The sequence below is a fragment of the Orcinus orca genome, chromosome X (assembly GCF_937001465.1).
Source record: "Orcinus orca chromosome X, mOrcOrc1.1, whole genome shotgun sequence".
In the NCBI taxonomy this organism is placed as follows: domain Eukaryota; kingdom Metazoa; phylum Chordata; class Mammalia; order Artiodactyla; family Delphinidae; genus Orcinus; species Orcinus orca.
Genome location: NC_064580.1, coordinates 66,791 through 80,211, shown reverse-complemented (window position 1 = coordinate 80,211; position 13,421 = coordinate 66,791). Strand labels below are relative to the sequence as shown.

The 13,421-nt window shown below is 53.7% G+C and overlaps 1 protein-coding gene across 6 annotated transcripts in view; it reads left to right on the top strand.

Annotated features, from left to right (window-relative positions):
- The window catches only part of PPP2R3B (protein phosphatase 2 regulatory subunit B''beta), a 52,698-nt gene that overhangs the window by 20,370 nt on the left and 18,907 nt on the right, over window positions 1–13,421 (top strand). For all 6 annotated transcript variants that reach the window (XR_004480240.2, XM_033417444.2, XM_033417443.2 and 3 more), the window contains exon 2: window positions 3,155–3,340. Coding sequence is in view for 5 of the 6 variants with exons in the window: in XM_033417444.2 (XP_033273335.1) it covers window positions 3,155–3,340 (186 nt within the window). In the remaining variant the exon portion in view is untranslated. The remainder of the gene's footprint in view (window positions 1–3,154; window positions 3,341–13,421) is intronic.

Sequence of the window (13,421 nt, the reverse complement as noted above, 5' to 3'; positions counted from 1 at the left end):
CGGCACCCTCTCGTTTCATGTTGTTGTCCTGAGAGAGTCTTTAAAGAGAGGTAAAGCCATATTCTCATTACCGATGTACGTGGAGGGCGTGTGCGTGGATTTACCCATGTAGGCACCATGTTCCTTGCCCTTCGTTCCATCCTGCAATTCAGACCTTCCATTTGGGAGCGCGTTGCTTCCTGCCTGAGCCCAGTTCTCCTGGGAGGGGCCTACGAGCTGACCGTGGGGCAGGCGCCACGGAGCTGGTGACGTGGGGAGAGCTCCCCGCTCTCAGGAGGCGAGGCTCCACTCCGCCGTGTCCTTGGCGGCTTCATTTCCCTTCGCTTCCCGGTGGCTGGTGAGGGCGGCGTCCCCGTCCTGACAGCGGAGAAAATAGCACGTGTTGTTGAGCGGCACCTTGTCTGTATGTGTCTGCGGCCGTGGCTTGGCAGGTGGGGTGCCTGCCCTGGGACCAGCCAGCCCAGCTGCTTCGGGGGTGGGCGATGGTGGCACCCGGCGCTGAGTGCCGCCGCGCCGCGGAGGATGCCAGAGGCGTCAGTGCAAGCCAGCAGCCCTTTCCACAGGCGTGAGCCATGAGCTGCTACAGGTGACAGCCCAGGACATGGGGCCTGCGCTCCATCCTGCCCTCCAAACACAGGCGAGGAAAACTGAACCCGCCCAGAGGAGTGAAACCAGAGGAAACATTCCCCAGGTGAAGCCTGGGCGTCCCCAGGTGACGCGTGAACCCTCGAATCTCTCCGTCCTCGGGACCGGCGCTGGGTCTTGCTTCCCCTGCGGCTGTTCTTTGCCGCCGTAGGTGGGCATCACAGCCCAACAGCTCTGCCCCGAAACCAAATCCCAGAGCCAGGACGTCCTAGGGCTGGGAGGAGGGGGTCAGCCTCTGTCCCTGGGCGCCGACAGGGCCGAGTCTGAATGGAACGTTAGGCGTCCCGCGGCCCCTCCCGGGGCAGGGGCTCCTCCGGGGCCTGTCGTCCCGCCTCCTGCCGTCCCCCCACCCCATCCCCGTGCTGTCGCTGCCCCAGCCCGTGGCCATGCCGGTCCTCAGGGCGGCTTGCTGCGCCTCTCCTTCCCCTCCGGGCGCCTCCCATCTCCCGCTCGCCTCTCAGGACTGAGCCAAGTCTGAACGCAGCCCCTCAGGATTGTGTTGGCTCCGTGGTGATCACAGAGCTCGTCGCCCAGTGTCCCCAGGCTGCCACACGGACCTGGTACAGCCGACTCATGATGGCTCCACCTCCTCTCGGTACGGTCACTGCCCCGTGCAAGGTCACCAAGCACTGAACAGCTGCCTCCTCAGCTGGGGCCTCAGGAAACACAGGAGACGTGGGGCATCCGCGACGTGACAGAAGGGGACGCGGGACATCCCCTATGTGGCTGACGGGACATGGGACGTCCCGAGGTGTGACCGAGGGGACGCGGGATGTCCCTGATGTGACCGAGGGGTTGCGGGACGTCCCGAGGTGTGACCGAGGGGACGCGGGATGTCCCTGATGTGACCGAGGGGCCGCAGGACATCCCGGGTGTGACCGAGGGGACGCGGGAGGTCCCTGATGTGACCGAGGGGTCGCGGGAAGTCCCGAGGTGTGACTGAGGGGGATGCCTGCTGTCTCCTGCTGTGTTGCGGGTGGAGAAGCGGCCTGAGTTGCAGACTGTAGGAGTGACGTCCGCTCACAACGTTAGAATCAGTGCACAGCGTGACTCCTGAGGGCCGTGTGCTGTGTCTCGGCTGCAGGTTGGTGGCGGGGCCCCTGGTGCTTGTGGGCGTGGAACTGTGCTGTGTGAGCCTGGTTGGGGCAGCTGGGACGGGGGCACCCCGCCGTGAGCACACCGCCACCGTGCCCCGTCCTTGGCCGTGCGGGCCTGGCTGCCCGGCCCAACCCCCTGGACGTAACCACCCTGGAGGGGCGGTGCTACCTGTGAGCCCCCTCTCCTGCGTTTGCCTTCCATCTGCTTTTCCACGTGTGTCTCTGGATGCCCAGGGGCCGTGGGCTCCGTGTGTCCCTAGTGCCCTGGGTGCGCTGAGTTTCCGAGACCTCGTTGGCGGGCGTACCCCTCGCCGTCCCCTCTCTGGAACACCTGGTCACTCCCCGTCCCCCGCCGGTCCCATGGCCTGAGGCCTTGGGTGCTCATCCCTCGCTCCAGCGCTTCCCACCAGGACCCTGGGCTCTTTCTGCTGCGTCACGGTGTGTCCTCGTGTCCCCAACCACAGGGAATCTGGGGTGTGTCTAGGAGGTGGGCCGTGGGCTGGACTGTGCTTCCCTGTCCCTGCCCATCAGGGATGCCCGGATGCGTGAGTCTCCATGGGCATTACAGGCCGTGACTCGGGGCAGCTGTTTCTGGCACCTAGAAGGCCTTCCCGGCTCAGCGCAGAGGCACACTGCACATCCTGCAGGGGGACAGTGCCCCACAGTCCAGGGACAGCAAGCCTTACCGCGTGCAGCCGCCCTCCCGGCCTCCCCAGACCTGCCCAGTCCCAGCACGTCCACTCCCAGCAGGTGCTTCCTGAGTGGTTCCACTGACTGGTCCCGTCTACTCAGGGGCATTGGCAAACGCAACCCTCCTTTGCATGCGTGGTGCACGCTTCTGACCTGTGATTGCACCGAGCTCACGGGTCACCCCGCCGGCCACCGGGCAGACATCCTGACACTGCCGTTTGGAAGGCGCGGTGTGGCTCCAGGATGGCTTCCGGGCGCTCCCTGTGCCAGGATGCTGAGCCCTCGGGGCTGTGGTGCTTTCTGAGGGCCGTGCCCAGCCACGGCGCTGGCCTCACATCCCGTCCACAGGGAAGGGCGGTGTGGGGACAGGCGGTTCCAGGCGCGAGACGCAAACGAGGGGACAGCCCGCCTGTGCCGACCTTGGCCTCCCGGGAGGGCAGGAGGGCAGGTTCTCTCAGCAGCCGTCCTTGTCCTGAGGGGTCACACCCGAGGCAGGATCGGGGAAGCAGGGCCGTGTGTGTGGCGCTCCGCCACTGGCCCCGTCACCTCCCGTGTCTGCAGTCAGCCCGGTGATGGTCTGGGCGTTCTGTCCACAGTCGGGTTCGCTGGGCTCGGGGCAGCCGCTCTGGTCCAGCCCGCCTCTGCTCAGTACGCACCGGCGGGAAGCAGGTGCTCACCTGCTCACCCAGCAGGTGCTGGGTCCTCACTGCTCTCTCTCTCAGGTCCAGACGAGGAAGGAACAGCCCCTGCCGCCCGCTGCCAGCCTGAGCATCCCCACGTTCTACTTCCCCCGAGGCCGCCCGCAGGACGCGGTGAACGTAGACGCCATCATCGCCAAGATCGAGAGGACTTTCGCCCAGTTCCCGCACGAGAGGGCCACCATGGGGGACATGGGCAGAGTGGCCAAGGTGGGTGTCTGTGCGTGGGGACGTGGCCCGCGGTCCCCCTGCGGTCGTGGCCTCACACTGCCTGACATTCCCTGGGGCCTGAGATTCTCTGTTAGTCCAGCGGTTTGGACTTGGTGCTCCTACCACAGGAGCTGAGGCCCGACCCCCGGCCTCGGAATCGGGATCCCACAAGCCACACGGCACTGAAAAAAAAAAAAAAAGGCAAAGCAGGGCAATAAGAAAGAATAAAAACTAAAATAAAATTCGAAAAATAAAAATATTGTAAAATTAAAAATAAAACAACAACAACAAGGCAAAACAGAACCACGACAGCAGAAAAAAGAAAAAAGGGGCTGGAAGAGGCCTGAGGGGCGGGGCTTAGGCCCAGCACAGCGGGAGGGGCCCTGGAGGGCTGAGGGGTAGGCCCAGGACCCCGGCAGGCTCGCCAGGGCCCGAGTGGTCGGGGGAGACGCCGGCCACGCTCCCCTCTGACCCCCTGATCCCCCTCCCATGTGGGAACCCCTCCCCTCCCCGCCCCGAGGGTGCTGGTCCCATCCCACCTCCACTTTTCCTCCCCTCCTCCTTCCCCTCCACGTCCTGCCCAGTTGCTTGGGGATCCCTCCCTTCCCTTTAGATGTCTGAGGCCCCACCGGCACCTGGCTGAGCCGTCTGGACCCCTCCTCCTCCAGGGTGTTTACTGCCCCCTCTTTAACTCGTGTCTGTTAGAATGAAGTGGTCTGTTCTGTTGTCTGTCCCTTCAGGGAATTCTCTTGGTCTGTTAACTGCGAGTGGTTTCTCTGCTTCTTGTACTTAACGTTTCTCTTACTCTGTGAGTTTAGGAGAAACAATTACATGTTGTAGTCTTGGGAGGCTATTTTATGTGGGACTCTGTCCCTTAATATTTTGGGCACAAGGGCAGCTTTTAGTTTGCATGCTTGCCACCTCTTTCCCCAGCGTGTGCTTGCTGTTACCCCCGTAATAGGGGTGTGCAGGGACCGGCAGCCCGTGCGCACTCCCGGGGCCCTACCAGCAGGGGCAGTGATTGGCGCTTGCTGACAGGTCTCTCCGCAGGGGCGGTGGCCCGCGCGCGCTCCCAAGGCCCTCGCCGGGCAGGGACAGTGATTAGCACCTGCTCCCCGGTCTCTTAGGCACAGTGGCAGCCGGCCTGCTCCCAGGATGGCAGGGGCAGTGATTGTTGCCTGCTCCCTCATCTCTCGCAGCAGCGGTGGCTCACGCCCACCCCGGGGCTCGTGTAGGCGGTGTGCTGTTGCCTGAGAGCGTGCGTGCTTGGGGAGAGAAGCTTCTTCAGTGGTCCTGCCATTCCCCTTGCACATCCCCCAACAACCTTGCCTTGCCTCTCTGGGGGGACCCAGGCTTCTTCCACGTACACCCTCCATGGCCACACTCCAGCCCCTTCAGGATGTCTCCACGCAGCCAGCCAACCCCCGTCCTCTCCCCGGGTCTGACCTCTGAAGCCCAAGCTTCAGCACCCAGCCCCCACCCGCCCCAGTGGACGGGTGTCTCAGTCTGGGGAGCACAGGGCAGCAGTGACCACCGTATGTGCAGGTCACTGTCTGCGTTGCCTTTCTCAGACCTGTTGTTGTGCTCTCTCTGAGGCCCTGAAGCTCCCCCTTGGTCCACGCTGATCTCCCTGCCAGCGAGGGCACTCTCCAGGGTGCAGGAACCTTTCCTCTTGCACAGCTCCCTCCCTGGGGCCCAGGTCCTGTCCCCATTCCTTTCTCTCTCTCTCTTCTTTGTTTCACCTTGCCTGGTTCCATGGAGATTTTCTTGCCCTTTCTGAAGTCTGAGGTCTCCTGCCAGCGTGCAGTAGGCGTCCAGTGAGAGCTGTTCCACACGCAGGCGGATTGTTCTTGTATTTGTGGGAGGATGTGAGTTCCATGTCCTCCTCCGCTTTCCTCCACATTTTCCTCTTTGAGTTTTAATTTCCTTTAATGTTACTGCTTTATTAAGGGTTTTAATTTCTGGGGTCACTTTTGGTCATTTATGCTTTTTTCTAAAACAGTCGTTGGCATGATTATAAATGTATTATTCTAAAGCTTTTCCTTATCTCCTCGTATGATTCTTTTAAAATTTTTGTTTTCTTTTGGAGTATAGTTGATATACAATGTTGTGTTAGTTTCAGGTGTACAGCAAAGTGATTCACTTATACATATATCTATTTCTATTTCAGAATTTTTTTCCCACTTAGGTTATTACACGATATTGAGTAGAGTTCCCTGTGCTATACAGTAGGTCCTTGTTGATTATCTGTCTTGTATGTAGTAGGGTGTATATGTTAACTCCAGACCCCTAATTTATCCCTCCCCATTGCCTTTCCCCTTTGGTAGCCATAAGTTTGCTTTCTAAGTTTGTGAGTCTGTTTCTGTTTTGTTAATAAGTTCATTTGTATCATTTTTTTAGATTCCACATATAAGTGATATCATATGGTATTTGTCTTTCTCTGTCTCACTTACTTCACTTAGTATGATCATCTCTAGGTCCATCCATGTTGCTGCAAATGGCATGATTGCATTCTCTTTGATGGCTGAGTCATATTCCATTGTACGTATGTACCACAGCTTTATCCGTTCACCTGTTGATGGACATTTAGGTTGCTTCCATGTCTTGGCTATTGTAAATAGTGCTGTAACGAACATTGGGGTGCGTTTATCTTTTCAAATTATGGTTTTCTTTGGATATATGCCCTGGAGTGGGTTAGCTGGATCACTTGGCAACTCTGTTTTTAGGTTTCTGAGGAACCTCCACACTCTTCTCCACAGTGGCTGCACCAACTTACATTCCCACCGGCAGTGTAGGAGGGTTCCCTTTTCTCCACACCCTCCCCAGCATTTATTGCTTGTACATTTTTTAACAGTTGCCATTCTGACCAGTGTGAGGTGATACCTCATTGTAGTTTTGATTTACATTTCTCTGATAGTTAGCAGTGTTGAGCATCTTTTCATGTGCTTTTTGGCCATTTGTATGTCTTCTATGGAGAAGTGTCTATTTAGATCTTCTGCCCGGTTTTCAGTTGGCTTGTTTTCTTTCATACTGAGCTGCATGAGCTGTTTGTATATTTTGGAGATAAATCCTTTGTCAGTTGCTTCGTTTGCAAATGTTTTCTCCCACTCTGTGTGTTGTCTTTTTGTTTTGATGATTTCCTTTGCTATGCAAAAGCTTGTAAGTTTAATTAGGTCCCATTTGTTTATTTTTGTTTTTATTTTCATTACTCTGGGAGCTAGGTTCAAAAAGATACTGCTGTGATTTATGTCAGAGTGTCTGTCTTTGTTTTCCTGTAAGAGTTTTATAATATCCAGTCTTACATTTAGGTCTTTAATCCATTTTGAGGTTTTTTTGTGTATGGTATTACACAGTGTTCTAATTTCTTTCTTTTACATGTAGCTGTCCAACTTTCCCAGCACCACTTATTGAAGAGACTGTCTTTTCTCCATTGTATATTCTTGCCTCCTTTGTCGTAGGTTAATTGACCATAGGTGCATGGGTTTATCTCTGGGCTTTCTATCCTGTTCCGTTGAATGTTTTTATGCCAGAACCATACTGTTATGATTACTGTAGCTTTGTAGTGTAGTCCAAAGCCAGGGAGCCTGATTACTCCAGCTCTGTTTTTCTTCTCAAGATTGCTTTGGTTATTTGGGGGTCTTTGTGTTTCCATATAAATTAAAATTTTTTTTCTTCTAGTTCTATGAAAAATGCCATTGGTAAATTGATAGGGTTTGCATTGAATCTGTAGATTGCCTTGGGTAGTATATTCATTTTGGCAGTATTGATTCTTTCAATCCAAGAACATCAAGTCTGCACATTTGACCCTTTGTCTTCGTAGGGTTATTTATCTCAGATTCCTTTTGACTAGTCACGCTAGAGGTTAACTTATATTTTTTCAGATAAGATCTATCAACTTCATTGAGTACTTTAATTTTTTGTTCATCTCCTTCATGAACCTCTGCTTTCATTTTTGTTACTTTCTTACATTTTTTCTGTTGTCACTTCTTTCCAGCTTCTTGAATTGAACAGTTATTTTTCAGTCAGCTTTATTGAGATATAATGGACACAGAGTAACACTCCCCAGTTCTAAGTATACAGTTTGACAGAATTTGATAAAAGTTCACCCCTGTGGATCCACATCACTGGCAAGGTAGGGAACACTAATCCCCCAGGGACGTCCCTTGGCCTCCTTGATCAGTGGGTGGGGCCAGAGGGCGTGGCTTGGGCATCTGCCCACCCCCGTGGTGGTGCCGTGTACAGGGATCATGGGTGCAGGACCCTGCTTTGCTCCTGGCACCGCAGAAGTGACAGTTAGGTTCTGACTTTTTTGTGTCTTGTTCATAATTTGCCCAGCTGCACGTGTGTGCAGTTATTTTTAGTCCCTTGTAGTTTCTTTGTATCTGTTGCTGGAGGAGATGTTTGTCCATGTGCAAGCCCTGCAGCAAAGCATCCCAGGTCCTGGCCTACCTCACCGTCACTCCCTGGCCCTATGGTGCTGTTGTTTTGCCTTTTCTAGAATTTCACGTGAATGGGATCATGTGGTGGGTTGTCTTGGGTTTTTCTGGCCTCTTTCACCCAGCCTAATCGTCAATGTTCGTCCTTAGCATTTACTGCTAAGTAGCATTCTGTGCACACATGTCCCTCGGTGTATCTGTTTACTGGTGGATGAAAGGTTGTTCCCAGTTTTGTCTCATGAATAAAACTGTTGTCTGTACACGGGATTTGTGCGACACCTTTGCAAGTTCTCTGAGGTGAGAAATGCTGCAGAGTTGAATTGCTTGGTCATCTGGTGACTATATCTTTAATTTTATAAGAAGCTGTAAAACCGTCTTCCAGCGTGACTGTCCACTATGTGTGTCCAGCCAGCAGTGTGTGAGATGCCAGTTGCTCCGTAAGCTGCCAGCACTTGGTGTTGATGCTTCTTAGCTGTAGCCGAGCTGGTGCCTATGCAGAGGTCTCTTACTGTGGCTTCGTGTCTCATTTCCCTAATGATGATGTTCAATCCCTGGTTATGTATTTGTTTCTCATCAGCATCTTTTTCTTTTTTTGGCAGCTCTCTTGAGGTATAACTGATGTGAGGTAAACAGTAGATGTTTACTGTGTACATTTAGTGAGCTTTGATGTGTGTGAATCCCCATGAAACTATGCAGACAACCGAGATGAGAAGCATTTCCAGCGTCCCCCAAATTGGCTTCTTTCCAGTCCATCCTGGCCCAGCCCCAGGCCCCCACTGGTCTACTTTCTGTCACTGTGGATTAGAGTTTCCTAGAACTTCATGTAAATAGAATCACAGAGTAGGTACTTATTTTTTTTAATTGTGGTAAAATTCACATAAAAATCTGTCAGCACGTTAGCCATTCTAAAATCTAAAATTTAGGGGCCCTTATTACATACACAGTGTTGCACGACCCTTACCGCTGTCTAGTTACAGAGCATTCTCATCACCCCAAAAGACGCTCTGGGCCCCTTGGCATCACTGCGTTCCCCCTCCCCCAGCCCCTGACACCGCTCCTCTGCTTCTTGTCTCTGTGGATTTGCCTGTTCTAAAGCTTTCATATTAATGGAACCAATACACGAATTGTCCTGTGTCTGGCTTCTTTCCTTTACTTGGCGTCATGTCCTCAAGGTCCATCCACGTGGTCCACGTGTCAGAGCTTCACTCCTTCTCATGGCTGGGTCATATTCCATTAGGTGCTTGGACCCCGTTCTGCTTATTCACTCACCCATAGATGGGCGTTTGGGTGGTTTCCACCTTTTGGCTGTCGTGAGCAGTGCTACTGTGAACATTTGAGTATGAGTGTTTGTGTGAGGCCCCGTTTTCAGTTCTTTTGGCTGGGGGGCGGCGGTGGTGTGTGTGTGTGTACACATACCTAGGAGTGGAATTGCTGGGTCATGTGGTAATTCTGTGTTTGACTGACGGAGGGGCCACCCAGCTGACTTCCACGGCAGCTGCGCCATCTTGCGTCCCCACCCGCACGTGTGGGTTCCCGTCTCTCCACGTCCTCTGCACGCTTGCTTTTCTCTCTCTCACTGTAGCCATTTGTCTTGGTTCAGGCTGATGTACCAAATCCTGCAGACTGGGTGGCTTATAAACAACAGAAGTTTGCTCCTCATAGTTCTGGAGGCTGGACGTCCCAGATCAAGGTGTCAGCAGGGCTGGTTCTGGTGCGGGCTGTCCTCTGGGGTACAGAAGTTTCTTGCTGTGTCCTCACCCGGAAGAAGCGGTGAGGGAGCTCTCTGGAGTCCCTTTTCTAAGGACACTAATCCCGTTCATAGGGCACCACCTTCATGACCTCATCGCCTCCCAAAGGCTCCACCTCCTAATGCCATCACCTCGGGCGGGGGCCGGGGGGGGCACAAACATTCAGACCACAGCTCTATCCTGTTGGGTATATGGAGATAACTTGTTTTCATTTGCACATTTCTAATGGCGGACAGTACTGAGTGAGCATCTTTTGAATGTGCCCATTTGTCATTGTGTGTCTTCTTCGATGACACGCCTGTTCAGATCATTTGCCCGTTTAGAAATCTGGTGTTTTCTTGCTAGTGAGTCATGTGTGCTTCGCATGCGTTCTGGATCCCAGTCCTTTGTCAGAGGTACGTGCAGCAGACGCTGTCTCCCCGTGCTCGCTCGTCTTTCTGCTCTCGTAACAGTCTTTGGAATTGCAAACGTTTTTCATTTTGATTGTGTCCAGCTTTCAGATTTTTCCCCTACTTGGTTTATGCATCTGTATCCTTGATGAGAAGTGCTGGAAAATCCAAGCCAGTAGGATTTTTCTCTTGTGTTTTCTTCTAAAGGCCGATTCGGGTAACTCTTCCCTTCAGGTCTGTGCTCCACTCTGAGTTGGGTACTGGCACATGTGGGGTAGGAGGGAAGGTGCATCTCTGCACACGGTGTCCAGTGGCCCCAGACCCACTCGTTGGGCACCTCGTCCTCCCGCTGACTTGCCTCGGCACCTTCTTCCGACGGGAATTGCCGTACGTGAGTCTGTCCCTGGACGCTCTTGGGTGTCGGTGACGGGTTGTCTGTCACAGCGGGACCGTACGGCCCCGCTGCTGTAGCTTCACTGCTGTGTTCATTTCAGGCAGTGCCGATTTTCCTGCTTCTCTCTGATTCTCAAGTGCTGAGGCTGTTCTGGTGTCTCTGCATTCCCACATGAACTTCAGAATCACCTTCCGCACGTCTGCGCAAGAAGCCTGCTGGGATTCGGCTTGTGATCGTTTGAGTGCGCAGGTGGATTTGGGGACAGTCCACGCCTTTCCAACATCGAGTCTGCTGGGTTATGACCCCGGCATTTCTCAGACTTCAAGTCATCGTTAATTTCTCTCAGTACCGTTTTGTCATGTTCATCTTTCATCAAACGTGTGAATACTTGGGCATAACCCAGTGTTTCCTATCTTTGATGATACCGTCAGTAGCGTTATTTTACTGCAGTTGACGGCTGTTCCTTGAAGTGTACAGAAGTACTGTTGGTTTTTCTGTGTTGACTTTGGACGAAACATACTCATCAGATCACTTTTTCGGGTTCCTTAGGAGTTTCTAATAGACGATCACGTCCTCCAGAGATAAAGAGGGTGTCCCCGTTTCCTCTGTAATCTGCGTGTCTTGTATCCTCTTTCCTGCCCTGTTCACTGTGCTGTCCAGGCCTCCCTGAGGACGTTGTCTCAGGGTGTGGGAGCAGCACAGCCCTCCCCCCCTCCCAGCCTTAGGGCGCGTCGCTCCCCGCAGACGCAGTGTGGGGGCTGCAGCTGCTCCTGTGTCCTTTACCAGGTTGAGGAACCTTAGTTTGCTGAGAGCCTTTGTACTGTGTGAAATCTCGAAGGCGTGTTGAAATTTGCCCAGTGCTTTTCTGCACGTACTGAGGGCTCCTGTGGTTTTTCTTCTTCCCTCGAGCCGTCTTGCGTCTTTGGATGAATCCCATTTCATCATAAATCCTGTCTCTTCCTGCTTACGTGCTTTTGGATCCTGATTGCTTGTGTCTTGTTAGGGTTTAAATCCAGGCTCCGGAAAGACACCCATCTAGAGATGCCTTGTCTAGTGAGTTCTCTGGTTCGGTAGCAGGGTGGCCTGGCCTCACAGAATTGGTTGGGCTATTGCCCTCTTTTCCGGAGCCACGTGTTTAGAACTGGGCTGGTGTTCTACGTTAAACGTTGGCAGAATTCACGGTGAAGCATTGGGGTTGGACATTCTCTCCCTGGGAAGGTTGTGGACATTGCGTTTGATGGGGTAGTTCCCATCTTTCAAGTGTGTGCCCAGCTTCCGTGACTTGGTGAATTTATTGACACACGTTGCTGATAAGATTCCACACGTTTAGGGTCTGTACTGACTGACGTCCCTCTGCCACTTCTGATGTTGGCATTTGTGTCTTCTGTCCTTGTCCTCAGTCAGCTTGGCCAGAAGTTTTTTTATTTTCCTGATCTTTTCTGAGAACTAGCTTTTAGTTTTGCTAACTTTTTGGAATGATCTCCTATCGCATCGATTTCCCGTCTTTATTGTTTCCTCTCTTCTGCTCCCTTTAGGGCTAACTGTTCTCCTTGCAGTTTCTTAACGAGGCAGCTTTGTGCACTCAGCCGTTCTGCTTTGCTCGCGGAAGCACTTAATGCTGTGAACTTCCTTCCGGCCGCTGCTTGACCGGCATCCCAAACATTGTTGATGTGTTGGTTTTTGGGTTTTTTTGTGTTTTTTTTTTTCCCCTTCTCATTCAGTGCAAACTACATTTGTGTTTGTCTTGTAACTTCTCCTTTGGCTGATGTGTTATTTAGAATTTCGTTGTTTTGATTTTCAACTCCTGCACCTTGTTTAGACATGTTTTGGTTACTGATTTCCAGTTTAGCTCTGTCGTGGGCAGGGGTGCTCTGTCTGGTCTCAGTGCTTCCAGATGTACTGAGACTTGTTTTCTGGGCTGAGGGTGGTCGTCTTGGTAAACGCGCACTTGAAGGCCGTCCAGCCCTTGAGTGTCAGCTTGCTCCCTGGGTTCTGAGCGTGTCCAGGTCCCAGCGTTCCGGCAGCTTCTGCCTGTTCCGTCGGTGAGGGTGCGGCTCCCGATGCTGAGTGACTGCGGGGTTTCCCTGGGGAGCTGTGGGCCGGGGGCCGTGGCCTTTGTGCCTCTGTGGGCGGCTGTGTCGTGTGAGGACCTCCTGTCCCCAGATCAGCTCCGCCCTCACACCCCTTCTTCTCTCTCGTCATTGCGACACGGCCCTTGTTCTTGCCGGAGACATGCTTCTCGGGAGCCTGCGCGCCCGAGATCAGTGGACCCGCTTCTCTGAACACAGAAAGGGGCAAACGGCTGATCTGTGAAAAGGACAGTCTCTGCTTCCTTTCCCGGCGCACGGAGGCCTCTTTCGGCACACGTGTGGGCTTTGATCTGGGCGTCCTGCAGTTCATCCAGTTCTGAGCCCTTCTGCCTGGAGTCAGCACGGGGGGGGGTGCTGAACCCCCAGGGCCACTCTCATTTCACACGCCAGGCCCGAGTCCGAGGCTGTCACCTGTGTGTCCGTCTGACCAACTCTGGATTCTGGGGGTTCCCACGACCCCCTCTCGAGTTCTGCAGTTTGCTCAGCAGCCCACGGGACTCAGAGAAACACCAGTTCATTATAAAGTGTTCCTTATGAAGGGTATGATGAGGGGTACAGGTGAGCAGCCTGGTGAAGAGGCATCAGGGTGAGGCGTCGGGGGCTCCCTAGTACAGCAGTCTGTCCCCATGGAGTTGGGGTGCATCTCTGTCCTGGTACGGCGGATTTGTTCCCTAACTTGGAAGGCCCCTGAACCTGCTCCCTTAGGGGATGTTTCAGAGGTTTCATCCCATGGGCATGATCGAGGCTTCCCTCCACCTCTGCCCTCGCCCTCTGCAGAGAATGCCGGGGGGCTGAAAGTTCTAGCTCAGTAACCATGGCGTGGGCTCTTTAAGGACAGCCCCATCCACGACCAAACAGGCTCCCGTCCCCCCAGGAGATTCCAAGGGACTTGGGGGCTCCGTGTCAGGAGCCGGGGGCAGAGGCCAAATATCAGAGCAGGAGACGCTCCTGGCACCAGGTGTTCGTGGTGGGAGCACAGCTGCTCTGGGGCTCCCTCTCTTAGGGGACCCCACGGGGCACCTGA